Source organism: Theobroma cacao, chromosome 2, assembly GCF_000208745.1.
Source record: "Theobroma cacao cultivar B97-61/B2 chromosome 2, Criollo_cocoa_genome_V2, whole genome shotgun sequence".
In the NCBI taxonomy this organism is placed as follows: domain Eukaryota; kingdom Viridiplantae; phylum Streptophyta; class Magnoliopsida; order Malvales; family Malvaceae; genus Theobroma; species Theobroma cacao.
In genome coordinates, this window is record NC_030851.1 from 1,959,230 (window position 1) to 1,980,662 (window position 21,433).

Here is a 21,433-nt window from a genome sequence, read left to right on the forward strand (position 1 = left end):
TTGTAATTTTGATGCAAATTTCCATTACCTAGGACAGTAACCTTCTTGCATCTACATACAACCTACCTTGATCACATTCCTGAGTGCAGTGTGCTTGACTATGCATTATGCTTTAAAATAACTTAGAATTACATCTTGAAACATGCAGCACCTTCTTACAGGCAGGGTTCTAAAACTTTTGCAGCAAGACATGGTACAGTAGGGAAACTCTTAGAATTGAAAACAGGGTTGATAACCCTTTCTTTTCTTCTCTGCTCCTCTTCTTGCTAGCCAATCTTTTAAGGGAGACAGACCCTTGGGCTGTTTGCAAGAGCTTAATCTTGCTCTTCATGCATGCATGTGTCACGGTTTCATGTTTTTAATTCAAAAGATGTCAATTAGGTGAAGGAAGATTCTTATTTGTAAGTCTCAAGTCTAGGACACATGCAGGTCGACCATTGCCAAATGAAGGTCAAAGAATTATCGAAGCTAAGTTTAAATTTTTTTAATTAATATGCATTAATAATCACATTCACGTCTAATATAAACTGGGTATATGTCTTTAAAATTAGTAAACAGGGTAGCTAATTCATGGGAAGAAGAAGAGGGAGATGGGAAAAGGTAAAGAAACCTCCAGGGACTGTCTCTCTCTTCTCTCACCTGGATTCCATCTGTCACCGTGAAGCACTGACAAAGCATTTGAACAAAGGTAGGCTATGGTCCTGGACCTTCACTTGGTATCAATTTGACAAGACGTAGAATTATTATATTTGAATCAAACATTGATTCCTCAATAAATTGAAGTAGGCAATCGAAATAAATGTTGCAATTGCTCATGAAGATTGTTTGTTGCGTGAAAATCAGAAACATAATTAATGAATTTTCAGTTGTCACTCACTAACATAGGAGCTAGTGCATTAACAGGGACAAATGCTTTACATGCCTTAATTCTCACATAAAATGATAATAAAATAAAATAAAATTTCTGACCTCTGTTACGGTATTCTTCAATGTGAACACAACGACATTGCCTTTTTCTTTCATTGACTAGTTGTTCAGATTCAAAGACTAGAACAACTTTTTTTTTGTTTTTCAATATTTGAAATATTTGTATGTATTCATATCCTTAGAAGTATATGATTTAAAATTTCAAGTATTGTACATTTTGATTAGATTCGAATTAATTTTTTGAATATGAAATATATATGATTAAATTAAATGTTCGAATACAGGTATATTTACTGTTAAGAGAATGCACAAAATTATCTAAAAAACGTAAAGAAAAGAGATGTGAGTGAGAATAACATTCAAGAACAAGGCACATCCACAAACAATCAATTTCTCTCATCATCGGGTCGGCCTAGATCGGCACAGTAATCTAGGGATAACACTAGATATTGATCCTCCCAAGCGAATGAAAGAGAGAAGATTATAGATATTCATTCATGGTGTACCACCAATTTCTCCTTGTACAAGATCATTTGAATGATTTGACACTATCAATATATGTATACATGTATATGTGTATATCTCTAGATTGAGAGACTCACCCAAACATATAATGAAGTAGCAAAACTCGAACTCGATTGCTTCATCTTTGGATCTCACCATGAATAGTTTTTAGACCCAAAACAACATTTTACGCAAGTTGTGCAACCGTTAAATACTACAAGTGAAGTACTTCTATCTTCGACCTAACATATTATTTTTAGAAAAAAAAAAAAAAGAGTCATCATACGTCCCTTTAGAACAATTTCATGATCAAATCTAGAGATGTGAAGAGAATCTACAATGACGATAAGTACTAATTGCCTCTCACCACATAAAACTCTCTTTCTCTATCAAATTATTGAAGCAAATAAGTAATGTTGATTGAGTTGATCATCATTCACATGCAAGTTCAATGTAAATTTGGTTCACAAATCATAGAACATGCCATGCCAGTTTCAAAATTATTGATAGAACAGTTTTTGATTGAACTGACAAATGTTTGGCCAATACTCTCTGAGATTCCCGACAAAGGAATATGCGTTTAAATTCATAAGAGAAGTCGTACCTATTGCAATAATTTATGTAGCCGAAAGTTTCATGTAATCCTTTGGGAAATCTTGCTTCTCAAGAGAATTAGATACAAAAAAGTTGAGGTTCATCCACTTTGATAATGAGGGCAACAGACAATTTTCCTCTATATTTCCATGATCTCCTTCCTTTTAACTTAAGCTCAAAACCTCTGTTTTTCTTTATGTCTTCAATAGTAATAGCTATATAATTGAAAAGGGTATATACTTTGGGCGAAAAACTATTCCGCCGTCCGTTGAAAATCGAATCATATATCAAACTACATCGAAAGCGTCAAGTGCAAAATTTTTGACCCTTTCCTTCAATTATGATCAACTGAGAGAAGCAAATATTATGACAGATAAATTGACAAAAGCAAAAGCCTCCCGGGCTAGAAATTTTAATGATTTTTGTTTTATTTGTCTATCATGTTAATTAATTACGGTTGATGTTTAATTTTCTTGCAACTATGTAATTAAAATCCCTCCCTCCTTTGAAAGATATATATACACATTTGTATATTCATATTACAACGCTTGTTTAATTAATGAAAAGTAAAATCAGTCAATGCCCCAATGTTGGCTCAAACTTTTGGAAATTGGCATTTGTACTTATCCTACTCCAAAATTAACTAAAATTTTTTGAAGAAATAAATTAGCAACTTGAATTTATATATATATATATATATTCTCCTCTCTTCTTTTTATACATGAATAATGCCAATAGGATAATGTTGAAAATCTTCCCACCTCAAATTTTTCCAAAGCCTCAAGCCGGAATTTATATATTTATTTGATCTCATGTTGCTATATATCTCTTACAAGCAATATTTTATTTTCTTTTAAAGTGACAACATGACAATAAGGTTGCTAAAAGAGATTCCTTTTATCTTCATATTATTGATCATCGAAAGTAAAGACCTAACCAAAGTTAGGTTGAGACAGAATCTGTGTTTACAGTAACACATTCATGAGTTAATAACAATGGCGAGAAGAAAAAAAGGGCTAAATCCTCCATAAAATGACACGAAAATAGTGTTTATTGCGGTCGATTCTAGCTTTAACAAGTCCGTCTGTCAAAGAGTTAGCTTTTTCTGAGTGCATGCCTAAAGTACAGGTAAGTATCCAAAGTATGCATATGATTAAGATCTCCACCAACTTTTAGTTTCTTGAATGCCTTCAATCATTCCTATACAAATGAATTAAAACAAAATTCATCAGTTACATATTTTCCTGCTCAGTTCACAACCGGCAGTTACATTCTATGGTGGAGAAACAGGCCCAAAGGAAGAAGATTGAAGGGTTATTTGAAAATTCTCAGATAAAGAAGAAGTGAATGTATACCTCATTAATTAACATTTACAAAAGATTGATCCCACTGCAACCGGATTGGATTTGTCTCAGTTCTACATACACAGGTCAAGTGAAGAATGGGATTTTATGTCTCTTCTTGTACTGTTCTGCACCACTACTGAAGGGTAAGTCTTTTGTAAATCTTTCCTCAACAAAAATATTATTATACTTTTAAAAAAAACATTTTTAATTTCTTATCATCCAATGTATATAAAACCTATAAAATTCCACACCCAATATCACACTTCACATGGGGAAGACCTCATCACTTTCATGAGTTCAATGCAAAGTCACCAGATATACACATATGGCATGCATATGCACATAGTACATGGATATAAACATGTAGTATAGCATACATACAAATACATGCATGCATACATAAACATGTGAGAGGGTGAAGTTTTTGGACACATGGATGTTGTTCTAAAACTAATTCCTAGATGCCTCAAAACCGCCTCTGAAAGGTTGTATTTTCCTTGAAGTGAGTACAGTTCCACCTTTTAGCTACCTTTGTCTCCTAGTACAAACTATTGCTCTGATCCCTTGGAAGAACATGAAAAAGAAAGAACAAAACACTCTTAAAAGAAAGAAAACTAGTCTTAATTGGGAAAGAGAAATCATTAGTGTAAGACCGTGGGTTTGAGTGTGTGTTGTTGTGCCTGGAAAGAGAGAGAGAATCTACCATGGAAAAAATGAAAACAGATGTTGGTCAACACACAAAAAAGGGAGGGCTGCTGCAGCAAAAAAAGAAGTCAATGGCATCTTTCTGATCTTTCGTTTGTTAGCATTTTTGACAAGTGGGTCAAAAGGATTCCATGCAAGAAACCTGAAGCTTAGAGAGAAAGAGAGACAAGAAGAAGAGAAACTCATAGACTCAATCAAGAGAGAGAGAGAGAAATTGATATTACCATTTGACCAGAAACATGGCCTGGATACAACATCTGATGAACCTGGACAGAACCAGAGAGAGGAAGTTGTTTTGGTTGACGGGAATGAAGCCTGGTCCGAGATCATATAGGGCTATATGTATTGCAGAAACTTTCCCGGAAAAAAAAAATGAAATTAATCCAAGAAAATTTCATGGAAATAAAGATCAACCTAGATGACCTCGAGCCAAACAACATTCCCATCAACCGTTTCTCCTTTGTAACCAATAATAATTGTTCAGTCTCTCTGATCAAAAAGCCTAAGAAGTAGAGCCGCAAAAAATGAAAATGTTTGAGGGGAATGAAGCCTGGTCCGATACCTTTCACTTTGATCACTCTCAAAGCCCCCCGCATCGAGCCAGCCAACATTCCTCTCAAAGACAAAACCACTTCCATCACTTACACAGAAACCCTACAAGACTTAGAAAATTTGAGACAGGAAGGCAAGGGAAGTATTAGGAGGAAACATTACCCTTTCCTACACTGAAAAAAAAAGAAATCCCAAGGCCCCCATTTTTCTTTTCCACCTTGAGAAAACCCTAGCCTACTAGGATTTATAGAGAGAAAAGGGTTAGCATCTCTCTTCCCTTGATGACATCTCACAAACAGTTGTAAAATAAGCTCACACTTTGCATATAGCGCGTATCCCCACGCTCTCATTAATTATTGAACGTTTTCTCTTTGGAATTTGAGAGTAGTAGTAGTAGTGGTGGTGGTGGTGGGACGGGGGAAGAGATCGATGGTGATCAAGCTTGTGACCAGAGTAATAAAAACCCAAACTTTTGATTAGGATCTTCAAGTTACGAACAGAAACAAACAAAACAAATCAATAGTTTTATGTTTTGTCACAGGCTGTTCGGAGAATTGAGATTCTTAAAAACATTGCACACTGCTCTTTCCAATGTAAGAGTATCACATGATGATGATTAGTTTTGAAAGTTAAAATCGATCTTCAATATTACAAAAATGTTCAAATTTTACTGATTTCTCATGAATTATATACCATTTTCTCTTTTAAGTTGATCGATACAAATATAATCCGAAATTACTCTAATCTTAGTTTTTCATGATTTTATATATATACTGTTTTCTCTTTTACTTTAATTGATATAAACAAAATCCTGAATTACTCTATCTTTAATTTTTCATAATTATATATATATATGTATATATATAATTTTTTTTACTTCAATCGATATAAGTAAAATCCCAAGTCCCAACTTACTCTAACCTTGATTTTTCATGATTTTGTGTACCATTTATTCCTTTACTTCAATCCATTGAAGTAAAATCCCAAATTACTTTAACTTTAAACGTAAGAAAGAAGATAAAATATTTATATTTTCTGTCATTAAAAAAAAAGTCAAAAATCATCCCACCCAATAAAATGCAAAACCCAATCTTATATAAATGTCAAAGAATTAATTTGCAATGAAAAATTAACAATTTATTATTTGAAAAACCCAATAACCAAATTCCTATTTTGGCCTAAACAAAGACCTGTTTGGGTATCCGACATTAAGACAACTGACCTAATTTAGATCCTGTCGAAGCAACAACAAAGAGAATGCATCAAACAAAGAGAAATAAGATTACCTTAAAATTTATCCAAACACTGCATATATTAAAAAAAAAAAACTTGTATTAATTTTAGGTCACGCGCCTTGGAGCTATGGCCTTTTGTTGTTGAGAACAATCACACAGAGAGAACAGAAAAAAGAAACAATTTTCCGTAATTATGCTTTTCTTTTCTCACTGAAAACGTTTGGGGAAAGTTAACTTAAACCGTAAGCATGGTACAGGCTTAAAAGTTAAAAAAGGAACGTGTTTTTTCCCTGTTTTACCACCTCACCCTCTACCATTACCAACTCCTGCCACTCAATTATTCTCCCTATCAATTGCATGCTGCCCATTCCACCAATTACTTTCTCTAACAAACGCCCCAATAGACTAATAATGAATCTCAGTAAATGATTCCAACCTAATAAATATTCATTTTTATAAGTTAAAAATCTCTTATTGATATAAAATTTATGATATAAGAATTAACTAATTAAGATTTCAATTGAAGCTGTAAATATACTTGCAAAGAAGTATGACGATTTTTTTTTCTTTTTTCCTTAATTTGTGGTTGAAATAAGTCTGTGGGTTCTTTAATATTGAATTAAAAAATATATTGTTTTTTCTAAAATGAAAAGAGAGTTGGTTATGGCTTTAAATCATGATTAGGTATGTGGATGATGATCACTAGGTGGTGTGGGGACAACATTTGTGTGGGATGGTATGACTTGTTTATGCAACCAAAACTTTTGACTGGAACATCTTTGTGGGAATGCATTTGTCCATTATGTTTGCCTTTATGATGCATGTTACAGTTTGATTTTGTGGGGACAACTCCCCTCTGTTTTCCAACATAGGAAACCGGGTTTTGATGTTGGGTTATATATTCAAAAAATAATAAAATTTAATTCAAAAAAAAAGTTTCAATTTGAATTCGATAATTTAATATTTATTTACAGTGTTGAAAACCAAACACTCAACAAAAGTTATTGAGAAAAATATCGGTTATAAGATCGATAAATTTCAAGATGTCAATTTCAACTTCGTTAGTAGAAAAAACAAACAAAATCGTCAATTAAATTATTCGAAAGACAAGAAAAAGATTCTATTTTAATATAAAAGTTGCAACTTTGATGATAGAACTAAGAACCCTAATGCTATCATTGATGAGTGATATGGCATAGGGTTTTGAAAGAGAAGCACGGATGCATATTTATTTTTCCCATTCTTTCATCATTACCTTATTATTGGACTTTCAAAAAGAAGAAACAATCAAACAACAAGTACTTTTTTATTAGTCTCAGGGAGTTCATGACTTTTTCTATCTCCACATTCATTTCTTCTGTTTACGGTTGGTTGGCTCCTCAAAGTTGCCAAAACCCTTTTCTTCTTGACTTTCTTTTACTACTTTCATTATTTTTTCTTTTTGTAAAATTGAATTTCTTCAATGAAAACCCTTTTCCTACTAATTGAAATTTCACTACAATTAAAAGACTATTTTCGACTAAATTCTTCGTTGACATTTTATCGAAACTTTGTCAAAAAAGGGTATTTTTCTAACAGAATTAATTTCATCTGGATTTTTTTTTTTTAGTGTTTGTGTATGACCACTGACCATGAACATCCATTTGTAAGACAAAGTAAATAACATTTATATGAAGATTTTATTTAAGATAATAAAGAAAGAAAATAGAAAGAAAAGAATATGTAACGTGAGTAAGGTTTTGCCCGTTACAAGTAATGGGTCTGGTGTCGGCGTGAGCAGTGGAAGAGGGGGGAAACAAATAGCCCGAGTAACGAGGAACCGAAATTAATCGGCGACGTCGACGCTTCAAACTATTTCCTTTCTCTCCCTCCTCATGCTCTCTCTCCACGGCGCGTGTATCAACAATTATTTATTATCTTTTTCTGTTTTGACATGTAAATTATATAGTCCAATTTATTATTTACCCCTTCAACAAAAAATATAATCATTTAATAAATATTAAAAATAATAATGTTCATAAATTAGAATTTTCAATACACAAATAAAAGGCCGAAAATCTTCAAGTCCTTTCAGAATTTTTTTACTATGTATTTAGTAAATTTCTTATATTAACATGGTTCTTGTTATTTATTTTTATTACTAGGATTTAAGATTAAAAGTTAGAGTTTTTAGTTGAGAAAATGAGATAAAAAATTTTATTTTAAATATAAAATTAAATAATTTTGCTGAAAATAGGGTGGAGAGAGCGCGTGGAAAAGGAATGGGTAGAAATTAATGAGATGAAAGCCCCAACTCGAAGAAAACACAAGTCAAAAAGAGCTTTGTCATTCGTGTGGGAAAGCGGGAAGTGTTCATCAAAGGAGATGGACGGCCGGGATGCGCCCACATCGTACGCTGAGAGGGGGGGGTTGGAAAAGACCCCTAACCCCCCCCTTCCACGTGCTTGTATTAAATGCCCCCACGTACGGTCACTGTTCTTTTTCCATTTTCCCTTTTTTTTAATTTTCTCCTGTGGGCCCCATCGCCGAGGAGGAGACAAGACCACGTTGGTGTCCTGAGAAGCTGACCATCTCGGACACGTGGTGTTCCAACATTCGCTGTCTCTCTTCCCCCACCTTCGCGGGCCCCACCCCCTCCAGCCCTTGGGTGGGCAATTATGCGTTAATGATGATAGATGTGAGAGAAGAAGAAAAAAAAAATGATGGTGTCAGTCAGATTTGACAGTGTCACCAGCTGGTCAGACGAGTGCCCTTATGTGTCTCTTTGTGTGTGTGTGTGTGTGTGTGTGTTTTTTGTGTTTTGAATCGCTGAGTTGACTCGGGCAGGGGAGGGGAAGGGAAGGTGGGGGGGGGGGGAATTCAATTCGCATGGAATGTTGATGAATGAGGAGTTACAGGCATTTTGCATATTTCCCGCTTCTTTTCTCTTTGAGTAATTCCAGTCATTCTATTTCCATGTCAGTGTCTATTTACAGTTTGGGTCCTACTCATTTAATGAATTCCAATCTATTTCAACATTCTTTATTCCCAAAAATAAAAATTTTGAATCTAGAAGTTGTTTTTTTTTTTGGCCTTTTTACTGTGCTTGTGTTCTTTCCCACCAACCCTTCCACCAATCTTTTCCAATTTGATATATCCCTTAAGGCATATTTGTAACTTTTTCATGATGCTACAATCTTTCTGTCACAATTTCCTTTTCCTTCTTAACTTTTATGGGATATAAGCAAAAAATAAAAAATAAAAAGTAAAAAAATTGATGAATTATATGTATATTTCTTGTGATTTTTATTGTTTTTCCGTATATATTCTGTTATTTCTTTTTTTTAGCCAATTAATATTTTGTGAATAAATTCTACTTTCATAAGAAGTTGCACAGTTAATTTCATCAAATAAATGTAAAGCTAAATAAGAAGCAGAATATAATAAATGATATCTTAAATTATCTGTATGTTGATCAAGGGCTTGGTGTCACTGCTAACAGAAAATTGATTGCTTCGTGACCTAGGTTAGGGGTGTTTCTTAGGTCGAAGTTTAGGCCTTAAAGGCGCCATTGACTCATGGGAATTGGGCCATTCATTTGTCTGCTCCGACTCCGAGGTTGAGACTCCCATGCCCTTTTGTGCAGTTGTTGTAGTTTCAATGAATCTGATGGTAAAAGACAAATGCCAAGAAAAAACAAGACAATGATACTTTCATTTCAGACCTTGAATTCAACTCACTCCACTGTTACTCTTTTTGGGCATGTATATTGTAGCTTTAAGATGTTCAATCCCCAGACTTGGAACACTAGCAGAAGCTCATTTGGCACTATCAGTGGAAAAAAGTACTTTATGTAACGAATTCACATTTTTAATTCAAAAAACATATTCATTAAATGAAGAAAAATTTTTATTTATAAATTCTTGGATTTACAATCAACCTCGGTTCAAAGTAATCATTGATTGAAATCCTACTTTTGAAGAAATTATATTCTAATCATTGAATTAAATATTGTATTCACCCATGAACCGAGATTCAATGGGCCAGCGCTTGGATTCTTTTTAAGTTAACCAGTCAAGAGCTTTATACTCAGGTCAGGCAGTAGCCCATTTGCAGATTGCAACCCAATCGCCGAGCTTTCTTTTACAAGTTCGAAGAAAGGTAAAGCAAGAGGATTAGGATTCAACTTCAAAACTGCATTGAAAAATTGAAAATATGGTACATCCTCAAATTACAAATGCAAGTTCAGCACATATGTATTTGAACAGCTTAAGATCAACTTCTCCCGAGCAAATCATTTTGAGCCAAGTGCAAAGGACAACTTCGGTCTTAATTTGTTCTTTCCTAATAATTTCATCTGATTTAAACGTTCTTCCTCCTCCTGCTGCTTCTTCCTCTTCATGGCCACTTCCTTTTGTCTTTGAAGCTCCTCTAATTCCCGATAACGTTCCTCCTCTCTCTGCTGCTGTTCCACTGCTTCCCTTCTCTGAGCTTCTTCCACCCTCTTTCGGTTCTCTTCAAGCATCTTTTCCAGCTCTTCTTTCTCTTTTCGAGCTTGCTCCTGTAATCCAAAATTAGTCACGGTTGATTACAAAACGGGAATAAACAAACAGAATAATGGCTAAATCATTAAGTCATGGCCACGTGTGTGAGCTGTGGGAAGACATTGGATTAAGACCCACAGTTTCTGCTAATAACCAAGATGCTATGGTTTTCATCAATAAACAGAAGGTTTCTTGACCAGAAAACTTCAACAAAGGGCATTAGGGACAGAAAGGACAAATTGAAGACCAGGTTATTCTTTTATACAAATGATTCATCCCATCTGTCACAGTTTTTGCCTTTCAGACAATTCAATGTGTCAACAATTCCATGTTGCATACGAAAGAATAACTGAATCAAACAACAAGAGACAAGCATTTCACAGGACTGTTGTCTTTGATATTTACCTCTTTTCGCCTAGCCTCAAGAAGAGCACCTTCCTTTTCTTTTTCAAGTTGAGCTGCAACTTCATCATTAAGTCTTCTCCTTCCCTCCTCTAATCGCCTCCGAATTTCCTGCTTGAGTTCCTCAGAATTCAAGCTCTCTTCCACTTTTTTCTGAATTGCTTCTTCCACTCTCTTTGCGGTCTCTTCTTCTATCAATTTCAATTCGGCTTCCTGTTGACGCCTGGGAAAAGAAAAGAAAATGTCAAGCAGGAAAATGACACCAATGCATTTGGGGAAAAATGCTGCAACCTTTCATTATAGAGGTCTTTCCATCCAGACAACACTACATAAAAAGCAGCTGACAAGCCACGTTCCTTTTTCCTTTTTTCTTTTCTTTCTATCACCATCTTTCTGGATTCACTATGTAACTATAATAAATGGGCAAACTAACCTTCATGACGACAAAGGCACTAAAATATGCTATGCTTTTAAGGCATACCTCTAATCGAACCTGATCCAAACAAAGAGTTTCAAAACTGGTGAACAGTAGATAAACGTGCATCCAATCAGATCATCAAATATAACAAGTTGAATTATAGCAGTAACTTCCTTCAGAAAATCCTGTGGAGAAGAATGTCAAGTACCTTGCCGCAATTTTATTAATCACCATAATACTTCAAACCTTGCACCAAAATACATTTTCGACAAAAAAGTTTACATCTTTTTATAGATATCATCATAATTTTATAAGTGGTGAATAAAGGCACCAAGGCACTGAAAGGAATAACAAGGGTAACAACTAAATAATAACGCTTATTGTTCTATGATAATAATTCACTGAAAGCAAATAAATTACATTAAGGTCTTCAATAATCAATTATCAATTGTTTCCAAAAAAGGTCTTAAATGATCAATTAAACTCTTAATCCCAGCCACTAATTGATTCATTATACATTCATACCATCAGAATCCTTTCAATTAAAAATGTATGTTAACGCTTATTGCTGATATTTAAGTAAAACTGTATGAAATTGATAACAGTTATGACTGAAATGGGTGGCCCAAACACATGAAAACCCAATTTCCATGTGAACATAAGAACAGCACATGAACATAAATAGTCAAGGACAAACAGAAAATGAGATTTTACACCTGCAGGTTCAACTAATTGATTTGAAAGTGAATGACATAATAAGACAATAAGTTCTAAGTATTACAAAACATTTTTCATAAAAAATGGGCTAGGCATATCACTTTAAATACCCATTCTAGGCAAATTTTAATGCAATTATTTTCCAGTAAGACATTAAAATAAAATCAGGACTTAAACCTAACATGACTAGGCATGACTCCCCTGCCTTGCCACCAAAGCTACAGCTCAGTTTCAATTCAATTCCATAACTCAATAATAATGGTTCAACTCAAAACATTAAATGGCAACCACTGCAGATAACAAAAGCAACAAAGTTAAGAAGCATGACAGTGCAGACATTTTTCCTTTTGTGTTCACCAAGACCACAATGGTAAGCACATAAATAATCTCTCTCTGGTCTTTTTCTTAGTACTTTTCTATGTGGATGCATGATTGCATGTGCTGTATAAGAAGCTTATCAACTACTCTAGGTAAAATGCCATATAACTAAGTAGTAATGGAGGTAAGGAAAAGGCAAAAGTGGTTGGTGTACATGCAACAAATGCTCTTTGCCCGTCAAGACTAACATTGAAGGCCTGAAGATGAGTTTTGATTATTGCAAGACCTGACAACCCACTTGAGATCCTCGCTTTCTATCTTCCCAATTTCCCATATGAGTTGTATTACATCATCCCAGTAAACCAAATATCAAATTTTATGACAAAAACTATCCAGTAGTATATCACCTTCCAGTAAATCAAACGTGTGTAGCAAAACTTAAGCAGACTGGAAACACTTCAAGAAGATCTCAAAGAACTGTAAAAGAAAAATTAAAATAGCCTGCATAAAGATGAGAATATTTTATCTACCTTTTCTTCTCTTCCTCTTGTTTTTTCAATTTCTCACTAGCATTTTTGCGCTCTATCAACCCAAGACTTGGGCTAGATGATTTATGAGTAGGAGACAATGAAGAACTCCTACTTCTTTGCCTCTTAAAACGCTTTGGAGTTGGAGAACGACTTTTATGATGTCTTGCAATTGGAGAACGACTTTTGCGGCGTCGTGGACTAATAGAACGACTCTTCCTTCTGTACAACAACACAAATTATTGAGTAACAGCAATAGACTTTGGGCATCACTAGCTACACAAACTAAGTATGAAGACAGCTCACCATCTAGCAGAATAAATAAAAAAGCATATACATTTACCTCAAACATTGTTAAGATAAGCATTGAGCTCCATCATTTATGACACGAAGAAGATAATGTCAGAATCGAGCAACGAAAGGAACCCATCGGCACCCATCACCTGCTCACTTCCCATCTCAAGTGATGGGAAGAAACTGTGTCTTTAATGTTTAACAAAGAGCATGCATCCTATCTCACTCTCTATATTTTGCTCCAAATGTATTTGTATTAGGCATATTTCCATTTTTCCAAGCAAAAGGAAAGTTCCTCACATGTCAGGTGCCCACTGAGATGTTGATAATTTAGAAGAAGTCGAGCAATACAACCATCAAGCTTTATTGGAATAATTCAGCAACACTTCATACTCAGAATGATGGCCATTAAACATAAATCTATAATCATGAAGATGCTCAACAAAGTCATGGCATTGATGCCATTCTAAACAGAAAAATCACACATACCAAAATGTAGACAACCAAAAGGTTCAACTGTAATAAAAGTGAAACTGAAAGCACTGGTCTAGAAAATGCCAACGCCACATCCTCAACTGCACCAGCACCTTCAACTTATCTAATTGCCACTCCTTGCCAGATTCTTGGCGAGGATCCGATTTTAAAAACGGAATCATAATTGTAAAGACCAAGCAAACTACATAATCTTTCCAGTAAAGTCGAAGAAGCACCAAAAATATATACAAATAAGTATAGGCTGCGTACAGATAAACTGGAAGAAATTGTATTCCCAATCCGCAAGACAAATTCCAGAGTTCCCAATCTTTCTTACAATATTCCTTACAAGTTCTTGCATGTCAACAAAATGAACCTAAATAGCATGAATATAAACGGGATCACCTGCTATACGAATAAGATGAATATGGCGACCGGCTTCTGTCCCTTCTGCTCCTCCTTCCATACCTATGCCCTACAGGAGATGGCGAATGTCTACGTCTATAGAAGGGCGAGCGAGATCGGGATCTTGACAAGTCTCGAGGCATCTGCTGTCAGTTAGTCACCTCAACTATAAGATAATCCGTTCGTGCAAATCACACTAAATACATCAAACGTTTCTGCTGCAAAATAAAAATATTTATTTCCTAAGTCAATACATCAAATTATTTGAATGAATAAAAAAAATCAAACTTGGATTAATCCTCAATGAAATTGACCTGAAAATCCAATAGCGCTCAATCAGAAATTTATTAGCTTAGTAGATGAGGTTTTTTGCTACTTCGAGATTCCTTTCACGTTCACTTAAATTTTCCCCAATTTTCAAGCTAAACAAACAAAAGGAAGCGAAAGCAGCTAATTTTAGTCCAATAAAATTAACCCTAAAGCATGCGCACATGCTAGAGAGAATATAAAAGATCTGAAGAAGGCGAACTTCGCATGAAATTGAAACTCAATAGAAAAAAAAAAACCCTAAAACAACAACCTAATCAGACCCAAACCCTAAATTGGAGAAATTACACAAAATTCGTGCATCGAAAGTCAAAAATAGACAGCCAATTCGTCGATTGATTTTATTATTTATTAGAGCAAATTAAAGGAACAAAAAGCTCGTACCAGAAATTTGGTAGAATTTGATGAAATCAACAATTTCTTTTATTCCTTGGCTTCTTTGTATCTAACTTCAAATGGGAAATAGGTTCTGCCTTTAAATAGCCTTTTAGTTGACGAGGAAACAACTGGCTATATTTTTCATTTTAGTTTTTTTTTATAAAATAAATTGGAAATTAGGACACGTCCAGATGTTGACGTGGACAGATGTTAGTGGAGGAATGTGAACGTGGAAATGGACTTGAAAAATATTGACAATGAAAATTTTTAATATAAATTTTTTTTTTATAAATTATAATTAATTAATTATTAATTATAAATATCTATTTAATTTAAAATAAAAATTTATTTGAATTTGTTTGGAAATAATTTAAGATTTATGAGTAAATCAAACGAACACAAGATAATTGTAAGTAATATAATTCAAATCTTAAGGTTGTGTTTAAAGTATTATATGCATACTAAAAAAATCTTATTTTTTATTTAATTATCTAAAAAAATAGAAAATTTTCAGTTTTGGGAGTGTGGGTTCAAGTGCATTTAAGTGATGAATTTTTTTTTTCTGAAAAAATTTTTTACCTCTTATTCGATTTCTCAAATTGTATTTACCAATTTCATTAAAAATTCTCAAATTTCAATATCAAATGTGTATAAAACATAAATAATAGAGAGAATTTTGAAATTATTAGAAGAATTTGAGACTGATGAGCAAGGTTTATGATGGAGGGATCAGGGATGGGACTTGGGAAGGACTAACTTGAACAAATATATCAATGAAATTAGTCCTTGGAAGTTTTAATTTTATCAATGGTGCCCTTACAAGGAAAATTAAAGCACCCAAAAGAGTTGAGATAATCAAAGTGTTACTCAACTTATTTGCTCTCCTCAATTTTATTTAGGTAAATTTCACTTATATCTTTTATAATTTTAATTTTTTTTCACATGATCGTATGATATTTTTTTCAATTAAAACCCCATGAATATCTTTTTTTTCTAGATTAGTACCTTATAGATAATTTTATTTTCACAAGAGATTATAACGTTAATTTTATCCAATAAAATTATAAAAAAAATCTTTAAATGCGAACGAATAGATTAACTTAACATCTCACAGAAATTATTCACAAGATACTAATAGAGAAAAAAAAAAAGATAACCACATCATACTAATTGGAAAAATTGAAATTACAAGATGTCATGTCGGAAAAGTTGAAACCACATTTATTCGATTTAATTTAAGTGGAGATGATTGTTACTTCAATGAGCTCAAATTTTATCAGACATGGGATGGACATGATCACATGACAGACTTTGCTATTAGTATTAAGTTTGTTGAGAGATGGAGGGTTGCTGTTTCTGCCTTTTTGTGGGAATCATCATCTTTACTTTATTTAGACTTTCTGGTAAGAGTAGGATGATTCTGGTTTCTTGCCTTTGCCTGTAAATGCAACTGAAAATTTGATTTTATCTGCATCATATGCTCTATCACTAGGGGTAAAATGTCAGCTCATATTCAACTCTTGCAGAGGGAGAGTCTTACACTGACCATGGCAGAAAAGGCATATCAGTGGAAAACTATGCAAATAAGCATCCATGACCACAGAAATTAACTAACACTGCTCCTTTGACAGAATCATTCCCTGGAAAAATGTGCCTATTGAAGAAACTGTACATGGTATTAAGCAAAGGGGAACTCAGAAATCAGATTGAATGCCATGGAAATTGAAGAATTTGGGTAGGAATATCAGGCCAAGATAATCTAATAAGATACAGGAACAAATTAATTTACAGTTGCGGCTGAAGTCATTGAAAAAATCTGTGATGTTTAGGCTAGTTCATGGTGTCATTCAAGTCAAAAAAACACAGAAAGATGAATGGAAAATTACCTGCTTGATCTTGGCAAATCTCTTATTCCTGAAACATGGTTTGCCAATGTTCTTGAAACCCAGTTCATGGGGTTTTTAATTACTTTACCTTTCTACTTTTAACAGTAATGCAAGCTATAACAAACATTAACAATGAAAGGAAACCCAAAAGGGCCCTTTCAATTATGAATACAAAAGAAATTTTGCTTTTCATGAAGGATGAACCTTGTTAGAGGAAAGCCCCTTCCAAGCTGATTTCATGGAAGCAGTAGCAGAATTCACTGCCGCCTCAATATACTTTTTGGAGGCAATAGTTGCACCTTTTTCCATCAAGTTTCCCATTTTTCTAGCTCTCTCAGCAGTCTCTTCCAGGCCGTTCAGTTCAGCCTTTGACCTGCGTTCCATTTCCTCCTCAAAGCGCCTGAACTCATCCATTGCACTTTCCATGACAGAGTCAAGATAATCCTCAGCTTGCTGCATGGTTGTTTCAGCTTCTTTCACTTCTTCTTCTTGTTCAAGTTCCATAGCCGCCCATGCCTTGTAAGATTCGATCTCAAAGAGCTTCATCAGGTCTTCGATGGTCGATGGATCAAAGTTCTTGTCTTGTAAAGCTTGATCTGAAAGGAAGGTGAATTGGGAGAGGAGGGCTTCCATGTTTTTGATGTTGGGTGTGAATTCAAGCACAGATCTGGCTAGGGAATAATGTTAGTAGCAGTACATGGAAAAATAAGTTAGTGGGTGGAGAATCATTTAAAGGATGGCTACTTTGGTCCTATATGTCAACTAAACACTAGTGATAAAATGAATAAAAGTAGGTTCTTATAATAAAAAATACACTCACAATTTTATAAGTGTAGACGTTACACATTTTATTAAGTTAATTTTTTAAAAAAATAATGATTCATCGAAAAATAAAAGAAGACTTTAAAAATATATAAAATGAACAGAAAGTATATTATTCTCTAATCATCCCATTCTTATCCTAATTCAATCCTTGATTATTTTAAATTTTCCTAGCTTTAGATGGCTAAAGAAGGAGCCATTGGACCGTTGGGAATACCCTTTTTTATTTAATGAATCCTTTAGCCTTTAATACCAAAGGAGAACAAAACCAGTACCATTTTGTGTGGTTCTGGGACTGTGAAGAAGGTGGGGGGAGATGTGGATGGCTTTCCTTATCTCAATCAAAAGGATTGGGAATCTTGAACTTAATGAAAAGTGGGGTCATGGCCATTTGACATTGTTGAAGCATCAAACACCGCTGTCTTCTTTTGAATTCTTTGGATGAACAAAGTGGGGTTTGTTCGATGCTAGCCTACCAATAATGTAATGGGTTTTGGAAATAAAAGGTTTGACAGCTCACGAGAGCACATAGGAATATTAGATATCAAACAAAAATTGCTAGATGGGGACCTTACTTCACTGGCCGTTGAACATACAATCCATTGCTCTTTAGAAAAAGTACATTATGTTGGTTCTTACCAAGTTACTCCTCTGTAATTCCATTTAACGAAAAATTAACGGCCGTAAAAGTAAATATAACGTAGCAGTTAACATGACAACTGATATTATATATCACGTGGAAAAAAAGTTATTAAATAATCACATTATCAAGTCACGATTATATTAAGATATGACAATTGTAATTTTCGTTAAAATTAAGGGTTTGTTTTGATACGATATTTAAGTCGAAAATAAAATTATTTGTAACACCAAAATAAATTGGGTAGATGACTAGGCCTATCATCGGCCCGAGACTGATACGGTCCGGTTTTCGGCTCCACCCATAAGGTTTAACACTCTGTCTACGCCTAGGCCCAAAATGAAGCCAGCCGTTAGTCTGTGTGCTTGCGGGTTGGGCTTGGACCGGGGATCTTGTCTGTACTTGTAGATTAATAAAATACCATAATAATATTTATTGATTTAGAATTCAAACCCAAAAAAAATACAAAAAATTATAAAATGGTTAGTATGTTACAGGTAATAGTTGAATAAGAATTAATTTAAGACATTTAAAATTTTTAATTTTTTATAGCTTCATATTCAGCAAAATAATTTTATTTTCAAATCTATAAATTTTTATTTGAGTCAATTAATCATTTCTTTTTTTATTAACAATATAAAAATTACTATTGCAAGTGTTTTTTTACATAATAAAGTAACATTTTTATTATTAGTATTTCACCATTATTAAAGTATTAATTTATAAATTTTATTATATGATATATTCTTTTCCTTTTTTTAAAATATCTTAAAACCAATTCTCTTTTTCAAAACTTTTAATGCTCTTATTTATTTTATTTTATAAATTTATTTTCATATTAAAAAATATTACATACTTAATTTAAAGTAAGATAAAAATATTTTATTTTTTAAAACGGATAATAGTAGTTTATAATAATTTATTACAAACATGGTGGTTTTCATGAAAAAAATATACTCCATTTAATGTTGGCCACCGGTCAAAGCATTTTTTATCATTATTTATTTTTAAATAAAATAAAAAAGGAAGCAATAAAGAAAGCAAAGGAAGAAACGGAAGGCGGAGTTGGCCGTTGCCTCTTTGGTTTGGTGCTCGAGAGTCGAAGACAGATCCAAATCCAAAGTAATTCTCTCGTCAAAGTCCCGTCTGTCAACGTTTTCTGATCTCAGCCCCTACGAAACCTCGAAGTTTTAGAACAAAGGAAGGAAGGAAGAAACAAAGAAATTCGTTGAGAGAGAGAGAGATGAAGGGGGACTCTAACGTGCGAGGGGCGGTGATGTTTCCATCTTTGGTAATCGTGGTATTGTTGCTGTTGGCTTTTTTGAGTAATGCTCCGGTGGGTGACGCCATATGGTTGAATCTTCCCACTTCCGGCACCAAGTGCGTCTCAGAGGAAATCCAGAGCAACGTCGTCGTTTTGGCTGACTATGTTGTGGTTTCTGAGGATCACGGTCACACCCCTACCATTTCCGTCAAGGTTATTCTTCTTCCGAAATTTCCCCTTTCGATCTGTTAGGCCAAGATTAGTAGAAATTTTGGATGAATAAGTAATGAATACGGCTAAAAGTAAAATTTGGAGAAGTGAGTAAAAATTAATGAAAATTTTAAATTTTGGCTGTTATTTTTGTTGATATAAATGGAATAATGGTGAAAGGTTTGACTTTCGCGTTCATAGTTTTGGAATGAAATAGGCTTGTTGGTTGTTGTGCTTAAAATAGCTTATTTTTTATGTAGATGTAGCATTATTTTGTTTTAGGGGAAATAAATTGACCATTTTAGCTATAAGCTGAATTATTAGCAAATTATGGAAAAAGAGAGATTTGAATTCATGGGATCCAATGGAATTTATTTGGAACCGTTGAGTTGATCTCTCTAAGTTCATTATTCAAAAATAATCCTGTAGGATATTGGAAGAATGAAAATTTAAGGATGAATCTAGAATCATCTTCTTTATCTCCACATTGACCCTGTAGATATTCAAACATGTTTTGGAGCAGAGGTTCAGTTACTGTCCATTAGTTTGTCTTTTCAATATATTTTTAGGTCTATAGAAATGAAATTGCAAAACCCAGTGACTTAACCTAGGGAAAGTTTTACATCCTTAGGCGTAATTTACTTGCAGCAAATTTCTAACTTGCAGTGTGTACTGTATAGGTGACATCTCCCTATGGGAATAATCTTCATCACAAGGAGAATGTGACGCATGGTCAATTTGCATTCACAACTCAGGAGGCTGGTAATTACCTGGCATGTTTCTGGTTGGATGGCCATGCTCATGGAGGTGGAGATGTTAGTGTCAACATTGACTGGAAAACCGGGATTGCAGCTAAAGATTGGGAATCAGTTGCCAGAAAAGAAAAAATTGAGGTGAGCATTTTTGAAGTTCCTTGTTTCGTCTTAAATCATGTCTGGATTTAGAAAGGAAACCATGGGTGTTCCTGCTCCCACTGCAGACTAATTGTTGGTTCTAAATGGTTTTTTGAGATGATCATCCTTAATGAATTTTTATTTGTCCTAGTATCAAATTCACAGTAGAAGTTTTTTATTGCTGAACTTCAATTTTTCCTATGCCAGAAATTATACCAATCAACTTTTGTTCAAAACTCAAAAGGAATTCATATAGTAATTGTTGATTTCACAGAACTATGTGGAATTTGTGACGGTGAGGTTGAGGAATTGATTTTATGCAAATACAAAGCTTGGAATTTTATTTTGCTAAGTTGAAATTTTTAATGACCTAGTGATTTTTTTATAACTTTTGTTGGTATGACAACTTCTACTTAACAAATTGGTTTGAGCTTCCTGATGAGTTTACCATATTTATGTTGCTATCAAACTTTCTCTCATATTTCCATATCTATATGCTCCTTTTTTGTATGCATTTGCGTGTTTCATCATACTTATTTGCATATAGGGTGTTGAGCTCGAGCTGAGGAAACTTGAAGGAGCAGTGGAGGCCATTCATGAGAACTTGCTCTATCTGAAAAGCAGGTAATTCTTACTGTTTCGGTTCAGGTGCATTCAAAGTTTGAGCCTTTCTTTCAAGTAGCTAACATCCTCCATATCTCTCATCCTTATTGGATAACAGAGAAGCAGAAATGAGGACTGTGAGCGAGACCACAAATGGCAGAGTTGCGTGGTTTAGTATTATGTCTTTGGGTATCTGCATCACTGCTTCGGGTCTGCAAGTATGGTACTTGAAGCGATTCTTCCAAAAGAAGAAGCTTATCTAAACGGTGAGTAGTAGATGAGGAAATTCAAAAAAACTTGTTTTCTTTTCTCGTTATTTTTTTTCTTCATGTATGTTGCAGAAGGAAATTTTTTTACCATTAAAAGTTTAAAAGAGTATTAACATTTACCATGATGAAGAGAAATGTCTCCCTTTTCTATCATTAACTGACAGGACCAGTGCATACACCACATGTTACACCCACCCTTA

At 34.0% G+C, this 21,433-nt stretch overlaps 3 protein-coding genes and 1 long non-coding RNA gene across 9 annotated transcripts; 1 reads left to right on the forward strand and 3 right to left on the reverse strand.

Moving 5' to 3' along the window:
• Nucleotides 2,904–4,865, reverse strand: LOC18607334. Its single transcript, XR_001926351.1, has 2 exons — nt 3,381–4,865; nt 2,904–3,225 (listed from the first exon to the last, which is right to left on the reverse strand). It is a non-coding gene; the product is annotated as an uncharacterized LOC18607334 (long non-coding RNA).
• LOC18607335 (uncharacterized protein At1g10890) lies at nt 10,018–14,753 on the reverse strand. Of its 6 annotated transcripts, none has more exons than XM_018115964.1 (6): nt 14,653–14,750; nt 14,256–14,363; nt 13,942–14,156; nt 12,772–12,990; nt 10,792–11,011; nt 10,018–10,403 (listed from the first exon to the last, which is right to left on the reverse strand). In XM_018115964.1, exons 3-6 carry the CDS (start codon nt 14,082–14,084, stop codon nt 10,137–10,139), a joined length of 849 nt encoding a protein of 282 aa, XP_017971453.1. In that variant the 5' UTR covers nt 14,085–14,156; nt 14,256–14,363; nt 14,653–14,750; the 3' UTR covers nt 10,018–10,136. The 6 variants fall into 6 exon arrangements, with proteins under 6 accessions (XP_017971453.1, XP_007041495.1, XP_007041498.1 ...); XM_007041433.2 differs by having other exon boundaries at nt 13,942–14,159; XM_007041436.2 differs by lacking the exon at nt 14,256–14,363 and having other exon boundaries at nt 13,942–14,084; nt 14,653–14,753.
• On the reverse strand, nt 16,518–17,301 carry LOC18607336. The gene has a single exon (XM_007041438.2). It carries the CDS (start codon nt 17,163–17,165, stop codon nt 16,722–16,724), a length of 444 nt encoding a protein of 147 aa, XP_007041500.2. The 5' UTR covers nt 17,166–17,301; the 3' UTR covers nt 16,518–16,721.
• LOC18607337 (transmembrane emp24 domain-containing protein p24delta3) lies at nt 19,005–21,390 on the forward strand. The gene is made up of 4 exons (XM_007041440.2): nt 19,005–19,471; nt 20,149–20,361; nt 20,909–20,985; nt 21,083–21,390. The coding sequence occupies exons 1-4, from the start codon at nt 19,238–19,240 to the stop codon at nt 21,225–21,227; spliced, it is 669 nt and encodes a 222-aa protein (XP_007041502.1). The 5' UTR covers nt 19,005–19,237; the 3' UTR covers nt 21,228–21,390.

What these genes read in the sequence shown, in the direction of transcription:
- LOC18607335 (XM_007041436.2), bottom strand. Translation starts at nt 14,084, where the DNA reads ATGCCTCGAGACTTGTCAAGATCCCGATCTCGCTCGCCCTTCTATAGA. An exon ending in TCATCTTATTCGTATAGCAG is followed by an intron (nt 12,991 to 13,941) that starts GTGATCCCGTTT and finishes GTTGTTGTACAG; the next exon opens with AAGGAAGAGTCGTTCTATTA. An exon ending in TTGAGGCTAGGCGAAAAGAG is followed by an intron (nt 10,404 to 10,791) that starts GTAAATATCAAA and finishes TTTGGATTACAG; the next exon opens with GAGCAAGCTCGAAAAGAGAA.
- LOC18607336 (XM_007041438.2), bottom strand. Translation starts at nt 17,165, where the DNA reads ATGGAAGCCCTCCTCTCCCAATTCACCTTCCTTTCAGATCAAGCTTTA.
- LOC18607337 (XM_007041440.2), top strand. Translation starts at nt 19,238, where the DNA reads ATGAAGGGGGACTCTAACGTGCGAGGGGCGGTGATGTTTCCATCTTTG. An exon ending in CCCCTACCATTTCCGTCAAG is followed by an intron (nt 19,472 to 20,148) that starts GTTATTCTTCTT and finishes TGTACTGTATAG; the next exon opens with GTGACATCTCCCTATGGGAA. An exon ending in CCAGAAAAGAAAAAATTGAG is followed by an intron (nt 20,362 to 20,908) that starts GTGAGCATTTTT and finishes ATTTGCATATAG; the next exon opens with GGTGTTGAGCTCGAGCTGAG.